Source organism: Paroedura picta, chromosome 4 (assembly GCF_049243985.1).
Source record: "Paroedura picta isolate Pp20150507F chromosome 4, Ppicta_v3.0, whole genome shotgun sequence".
Lineage (NCBI taxonomy): Eukaryota > Metazoa > Chordata > Lepidosauria > Squamata > Gekkonidae > Paroedura > Paroedura picta.
In genome coordinates, this window is record NC_135372.1 from 97,630,251 (window position 1) to 97,649,013 (window position 18,763).

General features: G+C 41.0%; 1 protein-coding gene across 22 annotated transcripts in view; it reads left to right on the plus strand.

The window, feature by feature from the left end:
- FOXP4 (forkhead box P4) overlaps positions 1 to 18,763 on the plus strand; it is a 155,012-nt gene that overhangs the window by 38,510 nt on the left and 97,739 nt on the right. For 21 of the 22 annotated variants that reach the window (XM_077334468.1, XM_077334466.1, XM_077334477.1 and 18 more), the window contains exon 2: positions 5,074 to 5,272. In XM_077334468.1, coding sequence (XP_077190583.1) covers positions 5,090 to 5,272 — 183 coding nt within the window. In that variant the 5' untranslated portion in view covers positions 5,074 to 5,089. Of the gene's footprint in view, positions 1 to 5,073; positions 5,273 to 15,746; positions 15,938 to 18,763 lie in introns of those variants that run through there. The other variant, XM_077334488.1, reaches the window with a different exon arrangement.

An 18,763-nucleotide genomic window follows, 5' to 3' on the forward strand; every position in this document is an offset into this window, starting at 1 on the left:
GGCTATCTTGGGGCAGATCTGTGGTTAAGTTCCTTATGTGGATAGATTTTCTTAGACTGGAAAAATGTTGAACTATTCCAGCATTAGGGGTCAATCACAAGGTAGATCTCTATTTTAGGACTGCTTTTTGTCATGGTGCATACATAGCAGGGAAAGGCATCCAATTCCTGATACATCAACTTGCATAATTCATCTAAATATCTTTTTGTACCCATGTTGAATTCTTACAAATGTATGTAAAACATTTTTATGGATACCTATAAACTTAAATATGTGAGGCAGCCTCCTAGTATCTCTATACTAAGCTATGTGTGTACAATCAACTTATTCTTTGTGTCTTTGAAGAAAAGCTAGGGGAAAAAAACTGCAGTGAATGGTCTGAGGGATAAAAAAAGTAAAACTGGGGAAAATCTCTTCTATCACAACCCGACCTTCAAATCGTCTTCACATGAAATGGAATCTCTTGAGTTTTAGAGCAAGTTGCATGGTTTCTTTTTTTCTTGGTGAGCAGGAGTAGCAATTCTAAGTTACCTGAATATAAGTTCAATAAAATCAGAGTCCAGTAGCTCCTTTAAGACCAACAAAGATTTATTCAAGGCGTGAGCTTTCAAGTGCAAGCACTCTTAGTCTGACGAAGAGTGCTACTGGACTCTGGTTTTATTGTGCTACTTCAGACCAGCACGGCTACTCATTTAAATCTGAATATAAGTTGTAATGGAATGGGGGAGAGAAGGTCTATTAAAGATGTCCAGACAGGAGATGTTGGGGTGGAGTCTGGGGAGGGCAGGGTTTGGGGAAGGGGTGTACTGAAGTGGTCCATGCTCCAAAGCAACCACTGTCTCCAGAGAGAACTGATCTATGACATCTGGGCAGCCATAGTTTGAATTTGTCACCTCTCAGGAGATGCTTGGAGCTTTGAGGCTGGAGTCTTGGAAGAGTGGGATTTGGGGGAGGGGAAGAACTTCAGTGGGTTATAATGCCATGGAGCCCACCCTTCAAAGCAGCCATTTCTCCAGGAGAAGTGATCGCTACAGTTCAGTTTGAAACCCAGGAGCTCTCCAGGCCCCCTATAGAGCTTGGCAGTCCTATGTCTGAGGATGCTAATACGTGAACTATAAAATGTGCTTTGCATTTCCCCCACTTTTAACAAGTAAAACTTGCATTGGTGAGAGAATGCATGTGAGAGGTCTCTCCTGCTTTCATTTTGATGTTAACAGAATTAATCTTTGATCATTAAAAAAAATACACTAAAGACTTCTAGACATTTATAGTGGAAATATTCCTGATGTTAGGCTGAGGAAGGAAGTAGATATATGGGAAGAAAATAAGGAGTCAAAAGAATTTCAGCACTGAAAGTGATGAGTTAGTACTGGGTGTGGTATGCTCACAGTGAGTTTTGGTAGGCCAAGAAAAATGTGCGATCTGAAATTTTGAGAGGCAGTTTCCCTTTCTGACAATTGGCCTTATACCGTTATATCATTTTATGATGTAGGAGATCTACAAAATAGGAGGCATGTTTGGAAAGCTCAGTCATACAGTATTGTATGGTTAGTGTAAAAGACAGTACCGTTTTGTTTGCACAAAACATTTGCTACCTCTTTTACTAACTTTGTAGCTCCTGAAGTCCTTTCTCACCAAACGTTGTCTTCAAATGTTGTTCATCCAGAACCATGTTGAGTGTCACTAGTCTGAAATATACATATGCATGCATGCGTGTGTTCATACACATACATAATGAAACAAAAAAGCAATACTGTCTGTGCCCTTGAATTCTCCTGCAGCTACAAGTATGTCATTCAGCGTGTGTGTGCAAGTGTGCGTGAGTGTGTGTTTGATAGTGTGAGGGACTACAGGAGGGAGTTGACTACTCCACATGGGAATTAATGTCATTCATACACCCTGCGGAAATGACTTTTGAAATGCATATAATCTCAAACATGCAAATGAGAAGCTTGCTTCACCCTGTTTAATATGAATGATCAGTTTCTGAATAGCTATTATTACACGCCACATTTCAGCAATTATGTTGTTCTCAGTTTGTCGGTCTATCATGCCAAAAAAGAAGGGGGGAAATCCACACACAGGAAAGAAAAGGTAGAGGAAAAAAGAAAGAAAAAGAAACATCCCACCCCCCCTCCCACACGCTCTCCCTCTCTCTGTAATCCCCCCCTCCACTTTCAAACTTGCTGGCCGCCTGTCTGATCAGTCCTTAATGGTTTTGTGCTCCAGCTTTTCTGCTCTGGGAAGAAGCTGCCTATGAGCAGACATAACCAGTGTTGTTTCCTTTGTTGAGAGACAAAATTAAAATGAGAGACACCCCGTGTGTGTTAGCACTTTGTTTTACTGTTAGATTTATTGTAGATAGGATTATTTGGGTGAAATGGTAGTACCATATAGAATCAAAACTTTACCCGTTGATCTCAAAAGAATCAATGTTGTCAGTGTTTAAGATCGTGTTTGCTCCTTTATATCTGCATTTTTTGCTGTTTTACTGAAATCATGGGAATATATATTGAAATCTGTTTCCACTTTGTGTAAAATAAACTGCTAGCTTCTGTGGTTTAGAACGAAGCATAAGAACATGTTTGTAGTAAGTTCTAATGGTTCTATGAGACAGTCTGTTTTAAAAGGAATCAAGACGTATTTTTGGAGCATTTAATTTAAAAAATACTAAGAATTTTTAGTTCTTCAAAGTGGATAAGAACTATTGTGGCTGTCCGTTGAGTATCTTAACAGATAATTCCTGTTGTCAGGTTTTTCTCATTGGTCATGCTCCTGATCGAAACAGCAGCTGACTTACTCCAAAATAAAGTAATTCATAAGGTGTGATCATGCATGTTTGAGAGAAACAAAAGTAAAAAAAAAAAGGGGGGGGTTTCTTACTATTCCTCTTCTGCCTCCTGTTTATATATCTTAGTGTATGTATTCTTAATCAGTCCTTTAGGGAGGATCAGTCCTTAGGGAGGACACAATTATTATATATTTATAAATTCCTTGGAGGCATATCCATTGCTATATAAGGAGATGCCATCCAGTCCTCTTTATCCAATATTGCTTTCTTTTACAGCTCTTTCTCTCTCTATGCAGTAAATGAGATGTGTTACTAGAACACTAGAGATGTGTCACTATGGCTACTAATGATAATATAAACCAGGCTTTCTCAGCCATGGTTTTGTGAAACCCTGGGGTTTCTTGATTACTCTGGAAGGGTTTCCCGATTGATTGGGGGGTTAATTTTATATATATAACATTTATCACATGATATAACTGTATATGGTCATGTCAACCCACCTACCACTCCCAAAATGGCCAATGAGGGGCCTGGAGGGGGTGGGTGGGAAGGGGAGGGGCCCTGGGTAGGCATGTACATAGCTATGTTTCCCAACCCTGTTCTGTACAATTACACCACTTCTGAGGTTTCTTGAGGATGTTTCAGGGGATGTCTTCAGGGGAAGAATGTTTCAGGGGATTCTCAATGGTAAAAAAGTTGAGAAAGGCTGCTATAAACATTCTGTATTTCTGTAGCTCACTGTGCTGTCTGAGGAAGATTGCTTGCACTCGAAAGCTCATGCCTTGAATAAATCTTTGTTGGTCTTAAAGGTGCTACTGGACTCTGATTTTGTTATTCTATCACCTATGTTATTTCCAGAACAGATTAGGCTGAATTAATCCTCCATATCCTCCATTTCAGTGGCTCCTTTGAGGATACCAAAATCCATATTGGTTAGGAAGAAGAATAGAAGTGTTGGGAAAGGGAGCCATGCATGCTTTTCCTTCCGTGCTGCTTTGTTTTATAGCCCCCAACTGCTCCACTTCCAAACAAAAGAGAGGATCTCAGGTGGGCTTGGCTGGGAATGAGAGGAAAGGAAATGAAGAGCCATGCTTCTCCTTTTGCCCTGCCTATGTTCCCAGAGATTGCTTCTCTTGATTGTGGACAGTTTGAGGCCTGGCTGGACTATGTGGTAGAGATGAGGTGTCAGAATGGACTATGCCACTTCAGCCAGAATGTGAATTAAATTGCTTCTTTCTGATGTGTTTGTTTTTTCTTTAAACTTGCACTGAGGGTTTTTTTTTTTTAGTTTGGAAGAACATTTAAAAGAAATGGCAGTCTCCCATCTGCATCCTAAAGTAATACAGCATACTCCATCTCACTCTATTCCATAAGTATAGCAGTTCTGGAATGCAGACACCCATAGTCCTTTCTGCCCCTTCCACCATAAGTAGTGTTATACCCCTCTAAGTCCAGTGAGAACAGTGGGCTTAGAAAGGTAAAGTTCTATTCTGAACTCCACTTCCAAGCTTTCAAAGCAACGTTTCTTGTGGTGGGTTTTTTTTAGTTTCTTCAAAAGTGATTTGAAGAAACACTTTTGCATGGGTAGGTAAGAAACTCATCATTACTGCCATTGAACAAGTAGCATCAGCTCTCTACCACAGGAAATCCTAGGGCTGCTTAATTGCTATGACAATTCTTTTTTGAAATTGTGTATTGGTGACTGTAGGTAGGGGTGCTGCTATATCAGGATTGTGCTCTGGCAAACCTCGTTTATCATCGCCTTGGAAGGCATCCATAATTCAGTCATCCATTAGTCCTCTTCTTTCAAAGCTTTTTGAAAGGAATTGCTCGACAAAAAAATGTTGAAGTTATATGTCCTTTCTTCTAGGGGTTCTCCTGGGGCATGCCTGGCTCAGGCTAGTTGATATCAGGGATCAAGTCTAGGTTAGTTTGCCATGAAAGCTGCTCCTAGCAAGTTGATACACCAATTTTAATGACTTTTCCCTTGTCAAAAAAAAAAGCAAGATAATGTTGGCTGAGTCTACTGAATATATAGTTATGTAAACATACGCTTATCTGTGCAGTGGCAATTTTCTTTTTTATTCCTGCTTTTTGGCATCTCAGAGTATATATACATTGAGGAGGTCTTGGTGGGAGCGAGGACCCTACAAAAACAGGTGCTTGCCTGTTTAAGTCACCATAGTTTGTCACTATTTAACAGAGGAAGATGCTTAGTGTAGCTTACATAATATTGTAGGCTCAGACTTTTGCTCAGAGATGTTGTTACTGTTCTTTTGCAGGTGCTGCTAGCAAGTCATGATGGTTGAATCTGCCTCTGAGACAATACGTTCCACTCCTTCCAATCAGAATGGGGTCAGCAGTCTAAACAACCCAACTGATGGAGGCGGCGGTGGCGGGTGTGGAAGAGAGAGTGGAGCCAGTGGAGAAACCAATGGAGAGATGAGCCCAGTGGAACTCCTGCATTTTCAGCAGCAGCAGGTAATGCTCCACCCTTCGTTGATCTCTTACTCACCCAGCTTTTCAGCACTACTTTTAGACCTGCTTTAGAAACAGATTGCTTTAAAGTTGGTCTCCAGTTTTTCACCTTGGCTAAGTTCCACACCATTTTCTGATGGGATTACAGAAAAGCATATGTTCATATATACAAAAATATATAAATACAGTAAAATTACAACATAAATATAGTTAAAAATCTAAAACAATTAGATCATTGATTGCCAGTTCTGTTAGGTACTTTGGAAAGGAGGGAGAGAGGCAGTAGGGAATTCACACCAACCCAGGGAGGCCACCATCATTGAACAGTATTTTAAGCCTTATCCATAGACCTGGAAGAACAGCTCTGCCTTACAAGCCCTACAGAATTATTCAAGGTCCCACAGGCCTCTGATTTCATTTGGGAGAGCATTCCACCAGGCCAGGACCAAGGTTGAATAGGCACTGGCTCTGGTTGAGGCCCGTCTGATCTTGGGGCCAAGGATCCTGAGCAAGTTTTGTTGGCTCATTCTTAATGCCCTTTGGGGGGCATACAGGAAGAGGCAACCCAGTAGTCCCAGATCATTTCGGATTTTAAAGATCATGGCCAAAATTGTGCAGCTGCATTTTGGACCAACAGGAGTCTCAAAACAGTTTCAAGAGTAGCCCTAGGTAGAACGAGTATCAATAATCTAGTCTGGAAGTGACTGTTACATGGATCACAGTGGCTAGGTTGGATGTCAATAGATAGGGCACTGAATTGTTGCACCTGGTGGAGATTGTAAAAGGCCAGGTGTGCGACACGGATAAGGAAGCATCTAGAGTCACAGCCAGACTCTTGACAGTTACCAAAGTTGTTAACTGAATGCCGTCAAGAGTTGGTGTTTTTTAGAGGCCCATCTAAGGCATGCCAGCCCAGCCTACTGCCTCTGTCTTTGCTAGATTCAGCCTCAGCTGACTCTGCTTGAGCCAATCTGCCACAGCCTCCAAACATCGGGCCATCAGCAGATATAGTTGGGTGTCACTGCATACTGATGGTACTCCAGCCTGAAACTCTGGATCATCTGGGTGAGGGGACGCATATAGATGTTAAATAACATTGGGGAGAGAACAGCTCCTTGCGGAACCCCACACAGTAAGGCATGTTGCTGGGACTCCATCCTGCCTTTCTTTCTGTCTTCCTTCATTATTGTAGAAGGATATGTGAAGTAATAGGCCCATCACCTTGCCGCTGATGAAATGCAGGCTTCATTGAAACTCTCCCCACTTTCATGTGTGAAGGGGAACCCCTTTAAAGGCAATCTAGCATACTCTCAAGCCTCAGCAGAGGAAGAGTGAGTGGCAGTGTTTTGACATCCCTGGTGCAGGCAAATAGCTCCTGTCTGACATACACCCACTTGTAACTAAAACAGCTGCCACAAATTCCCCTTGGCAACCCCATTGAGACTGGATCTTCTGAGGGTGGACCATTCTGCTTTTTGTAATCGTTTTACATGTTGTGCTTATTCCCAGTGGGTTTGAAGCGAGGTCAGGCTAAAACCTAGTGTTTCAGACAACGTACTATGAGCAGGCTTTTGGATCATCCCTAAGGACCAAATAATACAAAGTTGAGTTGTTTACTGTACTTAACAGAACTTTCAGTATCACCTGCTTTGAAGACTTAACTGTAGCAATTATGATGCATCTGTATTTGTGCTGCTGCGATTCTGTCTGCCCACACTAAGTTTTAAATTGTTTTGTGTGCATACAGCACAATGCTGTCTTTTGATTTTGTCACCCTGGACTAAAAATGCACATGAATGCTACATTAGAGTGACATTGCCCTTCCTCCAAATCAGAATTCAAATACTATGAATTACTTGTCATTTTTTATATTCCCGAAGGTATGGCAGGCATTTTGACACAATAGATCTATCCGGGCTTTATTTTGTGTGCCTTTTTGGTATGCACCTTTTTTGTGAACACATGCATCTTATTACATATGGTGTGTGTGCACATAAGAGACAGTTGAAGTGTATGCACTGTAGGGATTTCCTTTGTGCATGTGTAACTCTCTTAAACACAATTATCATAGAATCAGAGTTGGAAGGGGCCATACAGGTCATCTAGTCCAACCCCCTGCTCAATGCAGGATCAGCCTAAAACATCCATAATAAGAATATGATTTCTTTATGGTATGTGCATGTGCATAGATCATATGTGTAGCTATGCATGCAGTTACAAGTTATTTCAAAACAAAATTTTAGAAAAAACATAAATTTTCCTCCTACGGTACTAAATAAGGAAATGAGTCCAGCCTCATAGAGTGATCGCCTCTCTAAGCCATAAATTTCAGTGTGAAAGCTGTAAAAAATTGCTGTGTCGGGTACTTTAGTAGCAAGCACTGTAAATCCATTACCTGAATAACAGCCGTTTCTCATGCAGTTAAGCTGCTGTTCCCCTGATCTGAAGGGTGATCGTGCATGTCATGTTTCTTGGAGTCACCCCTGCTGAATGAAAGAGGACATAGTTCTTCCTTCTTCATAAGTGCCTGTGTGTGGCTGTAATGAGGCTGTCTTCATGGTGTTTTGGGGCTGGCCACTGCAATTCTTTTAATGATAATGTGGGTGAAGGGCTGAGCAGTTCTTGTGTTCCCTTGTAGCCTGGTAAACACATTGGAGACTGGATCATGTGTTGCCAAGTTAAACAACTGCATAAGGCTTAATTAGTAGTTGATTAGGACCTTGATTTTTCTCATATATTGGAAGTTTAGGATTAATTCTCACATTATGTTTCTTTCACCAGCTCATATGGGGAGAGAAACACTTCCACGTAAAAGTGGCTTTATGTGGAGGCCACAGCACTTTCAAGGTGTTTACAGCATGGGTTGGCCTGATGTGATTCTAGTGGAGATTCTCCATAGGCTACTAGGATTAAGTAAATGCTATACTCTTAGTTTTATGATATTGACCAGCAGAAGGTGTCGTTTTTTTGTCTTTATTTGTGGAGCAGTTCTTTTGAACAAGCACATGCGGAAAATATTTATATCTGGATTGTGTGGATATTTCTGCAATGCTCTGAGCTTGCAGTAGCCAAGTATCTTGTTGATGGATCCTTGTGAAAAGAAAACACTCAGACATTTTTTATATGTATGACTCTGTAGGAATCAATCCAAAATACCTTGAGACCAGTTGTCTTCTTCTATTCTGTCAGGATTAAGAAATGGAAAACAAAAGCACCAACTTGAACCTTTTGTCCTAATTGCTAGGCTCAAGCCACCCTAATAAACTAAGTGCCAAAACTGCTAATGTCTGTATCATATAACTGTATTTTAAAAGTATGGTTGCTGGCTGTCTTTCTTTCTTTGCTTAATGCCCATTACCTTTACAGAGATGCTGTCTTATTGCCAGTAGAAGGGGTGTATATGAAAGGTGGTTCTCAGTAGCAGTACTCATATACTGGTGTGCAGGCATGTGCATGCAAATGCACCTAGGATAGATCAATGTAAACTATTTCAAGTATCCCCTAGAGCAGTGATACTCACTCAGTGGAACAGGTAAAATGCAAGCTTCCCTGGGATGCAAGCCTCATGCTGGAGATGGAATCAAATATGCCTCTTTTGATTGATGCTGATCGTGGAAGTGGACCTCCTCAAGACACAGATTGAATTACAGTGCCCTACAGGATTGCCCCAAACATCTGTAGGGGACTATGGCAATTGAAAGCAACCTGTGTCCTCCCCCAGCAGTACTTCTTTGTAGACTGGTATGTAGCACTGGAAAGAAAAGTAAAGATTCTTGTGTCCTTTTCTTTCTCAGAAACTAGAAAGCTAGGAACAAGTTAGAAATGTGTCTTCCACAACTGTCCCAGAATTTATCTATAATGGAAGATGATTTGGCTATGATTATTATCCCAAATAATGTTTGCTGCCTTCACTTGTGTGCTTGCACCACATAATGCATATAATTAACCTGTGGAACTCACTGATGCAAGACAGTGCTTAAAGGCAATGGAAACTTGTGGACACAGATGGCATCTGCAGTGACAGTAGCTCAGATGAGAGCCACTGGTGCCATCAATCTTCATGCTTCAGAGAACAAGCTGAGCAGCAGCTGGGGTCAGTAATAAATGTCCCCATATATAGAGTTTTGCACAATTAGGTACTTCATGAAGGATTTACACCTTCTTCAGTAGAATCTCATGTCTGCCCCTGCTTAAAAAGGATACTAAACCATTGGTCTGTTCCTGTCTGACAACTCCTGTCTCGTCCTTGTGCTTCAGACCCCAAATGGGCCTTCTTTTGCTGCCTGTAATTTTCGAAGGCAGCACCAAGAGAAGGACAGTTAGAAAAAATAACAAGAGGTGATATAAAGGAAAGGCTAAAAGGGAAGTATTCATTTACATGTTATGTGCTCAGTTGGAGACACCTCCTGCCACAAGAAGAATTAAGGGCTGGGTTGCTGTGGAACTGCAGACAAGGCTGGCTATAAATGGGTTCCCCAGGAAGGGAATAACGAATGGCACCAAGCACAGAAAGACAAATGCTGAACTTTGGTTTCAGGATCCAAGGCAATCTTTCATTAGGCAACTTGGGCACGTGTTCCTATCAAAACTCATTTGTAAGCATGACAATCAGCATCATAAATTCATATCCAGCTCTTCCTTACGGTGTTACCAGATTTTTACTTAAAGTGGACAGTTATATATTGTAGGATATTACACTGTGAAAAACCAGCTTCTGATAGGCTAGATGCATTTACTGTTTTTACTGTTTTCTGTGAACTTTGAACATTGGACTGTACAGAATTCTAAATATGCTCATATTTGGCAAACATGTTGCCTTAGTGGGCATTGAAACATGAGAAGAGCCCCGTGGGATCAAAGCAATGGTTTATCTAGTTGTCCAGGAGTACCAAACAAGTGGGCATAGATGCTGCCTGTTAGCACTGTTATTCCAAATATTTCTGCATCAGAAAGTAAAGATTTCCTTTTGGCTGCCAAGGCTAGTAGCCATTGATGGACCTCCATGAATCTGTCTAATCCTTAACACACCCGCTGCGCCGCAGGCGCTGCGGACTAAATAATTCGTTAAGCTCTTGGTGGGAGGGCTTTGTCTGTAATTAGGAAAGGGCTTGATTGGCCCCTTCCTCCGGACAGACCATTGCCTGCCGATTGGCCCGGCCGATTCCCACCCTGCTGACAAGGAAGCAACCGCGTGGCTCGCAGTTGCTCCCTTGATGGCGGCCTTACGCGTCGGGAGGCGCGAAGCGCCTCCGATGCATCAGGCCGCCGGCAAGGGAGCCCCCGGCAGCCGCGCGGAGTGTCAGGCTGCCCACAAAGGGAACCCTTGGCTGCCGGGGGCTCCCTGCCCGACGGCCTCTCGCCGCGAAGCACCTCTCGCCGTGTCACGCCCCCCACAAAGGGAGCCCCCGGCAGCCGCACTCCGCATGACTGCCGGGGGCTCTATGGTCTAGCGCCCGCTGTATTTAGATTACAGCGGGCTTGATTACTAGTCCTATTTAAAGCTCAACACCATCCCAAAACAAAAAAAGAGAAGCGATACTGACTCAAACAGAAGTCAGGAACCTAAAAAGGTCAAAATAAGAGAAATGAACTTAAGCCTATGTAGGGTGGAACACAGTTTTACTGTGGACATGATGGACCTATAATCAATTCTGTGGACCAGAAGGCCAGATAAAACTATTTGAGGCCTCTAATGTTTCAAAAGCAGGCCCTGGTCAAGGTAAGCACTTTCAATGTTCAGTAAGTATCTTGTAATCAGGAGCCAACCTTCATCCAAAGTATGCTGTAGGTATACTTTGGATGAATGTTGGACACTGAAAGTGCTTACCTCAGTGTCCTTAGTTTATGTGAAGAAGCCAACTGGCTAAAACAATTCTTGTATTTATTGTATTTTATGTATGCTGTTTTTAGTTGATGCCTGACCATTGATAAAGGCAGTAATATCTGGTCAGTTGAGGCATTACATGTATCCCTCTTTAAGTATTTGAAAGGTTATCACTTGGAGGAGGGCAGGATGCTGTTTCCGTTGGCTGCAGAGGAGAGGACGCGCAGTAATGGGTTTAAACTACAAGTACAATAATATAGGGTAGATATCAGGGAAAAACATTTTCACAGTCAGAGTAGTTCAGCAGTGGAATAGGCTGCCTAAAGAGGTGGTGAGCTCCCCCTCACTGGCAGTCTTCAAGCAAACGTTGGATACAACAATATAGGGTAGATATCAGGGAAAAACATTTTCACAGTCAGAGTAGTTCAGCAGTGGAATAGGCTGCCAAAGGAGGTGGTGAGCTCCCCCTCACTGGCAGTCTTCAAGCAAAGGTTGGATACACACTTTTTCTTGGATGCTTTAGGATGTTTTGGGCTGATCCTGCGTTGAGCAGGGGGTTGGACTAGATGGCCTGTGTGGCCCCTTCCAACTCTATGATTCTATGATTCTATGCATGGATTGTACTGAGGCTATAAGCTTTAGGTTTTTAACTCAAATGTTAGTACTATATTTTTAAAAATTGTGTTCTACCTACATAAGCTTAAGTTCTTTTCTCTTATTCTGGCCTTTTTAGGTTCTCAACACCCATCCCTACATCTGCTGGCAGTGAAATCCAAGGTGTAATTATTCATGAAGAAGGATTTCCTTTTGTTTGTCCTGAACCTATTCCCCAGCAACTTCACTAGGTGTCCCCAAGTTCTAGTATTGTGTGTGAGAGAGAAAAAGCTCCTTCTATTCAGTTTCTCCAGTATGTGCATTATTTTAAACCTCTATCATGTCCCCACTTTTTTCTAAGCTAAAAAGTCCCAGACTCTTCAGCCTTTCCTCACAGAAAAGGTGCTAATCTCTTGATCATCCTGGTTGCCCTCCTTTATACTTTTTCCAGCTCTACAATGTCCTTTTTGAGATATCCAACTAGGGTATTCCAAATGGGGCCATACTGGTTGTTTTATTTGTAATCCTTTTCCTAATAATTCCCAACATGGATTTTACCTTTTTTTCTTCAAACTTTCCGCTAACCACTATGCTTTTCTCTAGGTTCTAATAATTTAATAAGGTATTTCTTCCCTACTTTTCCCCCTTCAGGAGACCCAGAATGATTATAATGTTACTGTACCCTCCTATATTTTATACTTACAACAGAGATCCTGTGAAGTAGGCTAGGCTGAGAGTGAAAGGTCACCCGGTCAGTTTTCAAGGCAGATTGGGGATTTCAACCTAGACTGATACTTAAGCCACTATTCTCTGCTTGGTTTCCATACATTCAGATGCTGACAATTATCTCCATTTACCTGTCTATTCCTATGTATGGTGGGAATGACTGTGGAATTGAGAGACTTCTCCCCCCACACACACACACACATGGGCATTTCCTTGGGGAAGAAGATACTTCTCCCCCCCCACACACACACATGGGCATTTCCTTGGGGAAGAAGATACCCTTTTTAGGTGTACTTTTGGTCATGTGCTCCAGTGCCCAACAGGAGCATGAGAAGCTTCTGGCCAGCTGTCCCCCTGAAGTTGCCTCCTGCTAAGTTTCCCTTTAAAACTGTATCTTCTTTCAGCATTGTGGGAAATGATCTTAAATGCTGGTTTTCGTACAGATGCTATTAGATCAATGCAAGTGATTGAACACTTAGAACATTGGAAGCCTTTGCTAATTTTGGCCTATGTACGAAGGCACCATCATTCCAGAGAAAAGCAAAATGATTTGCCCAAATCACAGTGAGAATCAGAGGAGGGATTAGAACAAGCATATGTATAGCTTCCAGGCCTCTGCTTGTCCTGGTATAAGAATCCTTGATCTTAGTGGTTCTTTATGAATTTATAAAGAAAGGAAGCTACAGCCAAAATCCTGCTGCTGCTGATACTGTTTTGCTGAAGATAAGTCTATTCAAGGCACTCTTCAAGTTTTATTCAAGGCACACATTCAGGATGCATTTTACAGATCACAGTGCAGGGTTTTGTTGTGGTCATTCCAGCTGCTGTTCAGGTATAACATGTTCTCTCCACTTTTTTCCTGGGCAGACAGTGTGCCCAGCTCCTGAGCTTATGGTAAACAAGGCCTGGAAATGTGAGCTGGGCTGCGGAGTAATGAGGTGACAGAAGGAGAGAGAGATAAACAGAGAGAGTCAGAAGTCAGGCATCTGACAGGAGTTTAGACTGAAACAAACAGCACTGGCAAGAGAGCGCACGTCACTTTTGAACAAGACGGAGTGTCTGTTTCCATGCAACGGGCAGAGCTGAAGAGCTTGTTTAAATAGAGATGAAAGGAACAAGGAGTCTGTGTGACCTGCAGCCAGCATTTGGACCTGAGGCTAGAAAAAGGGAGGGGATGCTGGAAATGGAAGATGGAATTGCTGAACTTGAATTCAAGATGACTTGAAGGAAGACATTTGCGATGGACCAGTGAAGAGTCTTATTGTTCCAAACAGCTGACCTTATTTAAAATGTTTGTTATCTGCATTACTTCCCAAGGTAGCTTACAATATATGAGTTGGGAAGTTCAGCTGTTTTGGGGTCAGCTTCTTTTACAGATTGCAAAAGGATCTCCACTTATCAAAGGAAAAAGAGAGCTTCCAACAAAAATTAGAAATGCAACTACCAAGTAACACTTCTGACTGACCATTTCCTTTGTTATGTGTTTAAGGGAAAAATCTGGGAGTTCAAGATGGAAACATGCATGCATACAAACACAAAAGTTCCCAACTACTGCTTCTCTGTACATCATGTCAGTCCTCTCAGAATCTCACTGTGCTATGCAGAGGGAAATGGCACTGAAAGAGAAAACCTGAGTGGGGATATAGTGTTTTATGTCCTTCAAAAGCTGAAATTGTATTGCGACTTCTCGGGATCACTATCTCTTTCCTCAAGTAACTTCCCTATCATCAGCGACTATCCATCTTGCCATTGTCAATTAGACAATTAGACTCTCCCAGCTCGCAAGAATTGCTATCAAGAAAAGAAAGCAACCATGTTACATTTTTCTTTCTTTTTCTTTTTACTGTCCTTCCCTTTCTTATCTAAGGTACCTGATCTGTGATTAGGTGGTGAGATTTGTGGCCAGGGGCCAGTGGCTATGGTTCAGTTTCTAGTGGAGTTTCCAGTGGTGCAGTATCTAGTGGATAAAGAATTGCAGGGTTTCACTATTCACTAACCATTCTATTAATGTAGGCACATGTTAACAGTGCTTGTGTGTATGTAAATGAAGTAAGGACAATTTTGTGGTTACTACTCTGTAACACATTCAAATACCTCTTATCTGTGCTTGTGCTACATGTGGAAACAATAGTAATTAAATCCTCTTTATTGCCCAACTGCATGCTGGGAATGTGATTTAGGGCCTGAACATGTAACTATGGTGTTACATTGTATGTAGCTAACGATTTTATATATATGTGTTTGTGAAAAAGGAGAGCCTTTCATGAAGCTCTTCCTTAAATAAGAGCTATTCAGGGGCTTGCATAGGTGAGTGTACCTAAACTGGTCCTTAGAAATGGCTTATGGAAGGAGAAGCTGTAGTCTGATCCTAGGTCTCTATGCAAACTGAATTGGCTGGATTAAGAATGTCCAACTCCCTGGTGGCCAATTTTATTCCTGAAAATTAACCGACTTAATTTATCCAAGAGTTAGACTTGTTAATATGCTGGTTGCTGCCACTAATTCTTTCTAATTGTGGGCAAAAATCTTTATCATGGACTACTCTTAGAACAGATTGTCACTATAGGGAATATTTCTCATGTTGTTGAAGTTATATCAATAGAACGGTGTCCTTTGCCTGGGCAAATGAGTGAAAGTACATGTTCTCTGACTGTGATATAGATTAGGGTGGATAAGGCAGAATTCATTCTGAACTCAGGATCCATTTTGCGATTCTTGATCACTCAGGTGTGACTCAGTAAAATAGCTTTCATGGTTTGTGACTTCTACAAGTTTTTGAGGTCTAGGGGTTAAGAGCCCTTGATTCTAGGCAGCCTAGGTCTGGAAATGTAGCTTTGAAAACATGTTCTGAAGTGCCATGTCCATCCTGAAATGTATTTAGAAATTAATCTAGGAGTGTCTATTTATATTTCTGCTTGGTGTCTTGGCCCAGAAGAATCTGTAAATATATGTAGTCTGAAGGCTACTTTAGCTACAGTAAACATGAAGTTTCTGTATTGTAATCCTGTTGCTCTTAATGTGCCCTGGGGAAGGAGGGAGAACAACTCCCCCCACTCTCCAAAAAGCAGAGTATTAGAAACAACTTCCACCAAGGCTTCCGCATACTTTTTCTGAAGAGAATGAAAAGAATGGAGGAATCATTTCCCGGCTTTCTCTCACAAATCTGATGGTGTTAAAGAAAAATCCTTAGGTTTCAGTGGTGGGGCCCAGCTGAAAAACGTCCTGGGATTCAATAGCATGCGCTTACATTGTGACAAAGGTCACAGGAGGGGAAAGGTCAGCTAGGGTCATGGGAGGGTTGCCTAGCGTCTGGGAACTCCCACAGCGGTTGCTGTGGGAACATCAAGAGACCTCCAGTGTGCTAACATCCTGTAACGAGATTCAAAAGACTCCAGGCTTTGCACATTAATGAGTTTTTAACTTGGGGGCTATCTCCTCCCCCCCCCAGAACCCCACTTTCCCAAGTGCAAATTGTCTTTAATCTTAAGAAAAAAAATGGTAAAGCAAAAGCTGCAGAGATCAAGGTAATGTGATGAGAAATCATCTCCTACTCTACTCAGTACACCAGGCCTGGGTAGAGAAAGGAAGAATCCTCCAAAAATCAGGGTAACAGGGTTTGTACTGAAGACTGCCATACAGCCCATTGACTGCTCTTGACTTCCCTAGGAGCCACTGCTGTGAACATCTGGGGAAGAGATTAACCTTACTGCTTTTCTTTCATTTGTTTTATGGTCAACGTGATTTGGTAACTTCAGCCTTCACACAAAAGTCTTCAAAACTGTTGGGAGGATGGTATGGTCCAGGCTAGTGCTGTTACAAGGCCAATGATTGTTTTAAATGGGAACTGTTAGTAATTAGTATGGCCAACTCCTACAGCCCCATGCATAGCTGACAGATTTTTATAACTATGGGAACGTTTCATCTCCCTGAATGAAATAATCACACGAGGTGTCCTGCTGCACAGAAGCAGGGGAGGTGTTCAGCAGGGATCATTCTGAAACTGTTTTACGATAAGGGGTGTTCCAGTGCCCACCTAAGTTGTATGTAGGGCTTCTTGCATTTCAAGGCCTTTTAACCCTAGCTTTTTCTTCAGCTTTGTATGTGCCATTATAGTCTACCAAGTGAAAAAGCTGCCTCAAGAATAAAAAATATAGACTCTAAATAACTAATCCTTAAGGTGTCACAGGACTCTTGCTTGTTTTCACAGCAATGCCTCTGGAAACATGTTTGGTAATGTCACAAATATTACCCCTTAAATGCCCATAAAGACATAACAGCAGTACAAATGTTAGTTAGAAGGGGTAACTGAATTTAAAGAACAATATTGAATAACAGGTGGGGTTCAATAGATGCTTGATCCAAAAGGGGATGATGCAAGGCCAATATAATGGTTATTAAATGGAAGCATGGTGCAGGGAGTACTAATAAGTTGTGCTTCATGCAATGCTTTATGGAAATCTCTTCTGCTCAAATGAATAACTTCTTTTGTTCTTCCCACTTTCCACAACAGAGCTCCCCTCTAAAGTAGTTATATATAATCCAAGAGTCTACTAATATAGTAGTAGTCTTAGAATTAAAGTGATATTATTAGTTCTTGTAAGGGGTTTGTAAGCCTCATTGTAATTTCTTTTAAGTTTTGGCCTTATCTGTTATGAAAATATTTGGTTTTAAAAAGTATCCACCCTGACATCCATACAGTATTTGGTGGTAGTGGTTTTTAATTTTTTTTTAAATGAAAGATCTGTGTTGTTTAAGTGTTCCTGAATTCTGCAGTGGGTTGGACTAGACGTTCCTTGGCGATCCCTTCCAACTCTATGGTTCTATGATTCTAGATGAAAATAACCCTCAAAATGGAGCCATTTTATATTGTATGGATTTTTTTTGTGGGGCAAGGAGTAATGTGAACATGTACAAATGTTGTTCACTGTAGTCATGTGATTGTGCGTTATGTATCTTGTGCTATGTGCTATACTTGGTTAGATATTTAAGAAGAAAATTAAATGTCAGAACACTTTAAGTTAATCTCTGTCTCATGTGTGAACATGAAACTGATTTTTGGAAATAATTGGGAGGATGGGCTTGTCTGGTTCAAAGACGGGACCTGATTCTTCTGCTCTTATTTAGCAAAAAAAAAAAAAATTAAAACCCTGGAAGAATGATAGATTCATCTGAGAACAATCCAAGGCAGGCTACTGTGTGGAAATGTCATCACGAAAAGCATGGTCAGTCCAGATGCAGTAAAAGTATATGTATTTTGTTTTTAACAAAGAAAGATAGTAGGGCTAGAAAAATCTGGCCATATGTTAATTTTTATTTGTTACATTTAGCTATGGACAACTAAAAAGGTAGGTGGATGCAGGAGAGCTTTTCAACTTGTATTGATAATATTAAATACTAGCACATTTCTAAATCTGGAATGTGAAAATATCATTTTTATGAGATTGGTACAAAAATAACAGGTAGGCGTTTTCAAAATGTCTTTTTGTGAAAAGGAGAAGCTGGAACACCTTTATGCATGATTTTCTAGGAATATATTTTATGTATTTTAGAATATTCTTATAGTTATTTGATTGAAGGTTATTGTGACAGTCCCATCCATGTGGGAAGTTTTTGTTGAAATGTCTAGAGGGAAGGCATGTAATCACATTTAACATTCTTTTCAGGACCCATCTATAGCTTTATTTTTCTACAAAATTAACTTGAATTTGTATTTAAGTATAGCATACTCTGCTGTGTAATAAGAAAATAATTTTCATTAAAAATACTGTTGGAAATTCATTCCCTAGCTATATGAAAAAGCTACCTGAAGATAACATTTAATTGTTTTTGAAGTGACCCTGACCTAACTTTTGTACATGTACAGACTAGCAAAATTGGTTATTTAATGTACATTTTCTTGAAACTTTTATTAGCTTCTTGTTGAATCTTGAAATCCTTCAGATTCCTGTCAAGGGAACTTGGAACAATTAGGTGAATAACCTTTTATAATGTTTGTGGTTTGTTAAAACTGCTTGAGAAGAATGTTGGAGAACTGATGCTTGGAAAGGAATGAGCAGTTTCTGCTCAGAAGAAAAAGTAATGTTCTGCTTTTGAAGTTAAAGGTAAATGTGATGAGGTTAAGTTGTTTGATTTTGGTCTGTCACCTCCACTTGAAGGGAGACAGTTGTTCATTTATTGTGTAAAAATATAATATTGCTTGACCACCAGCATACAGTTTGGCAATTTTTGGTCAGCTGGAACTTTACAGGAATTAAACTATCCTCATATAACATCAGGTTGACAATAGCAAATTCTGCAGTTCATTTATAGGGAAGTGATGATGCTCCTCGAGCTTCTGAGTGTAGGATTCT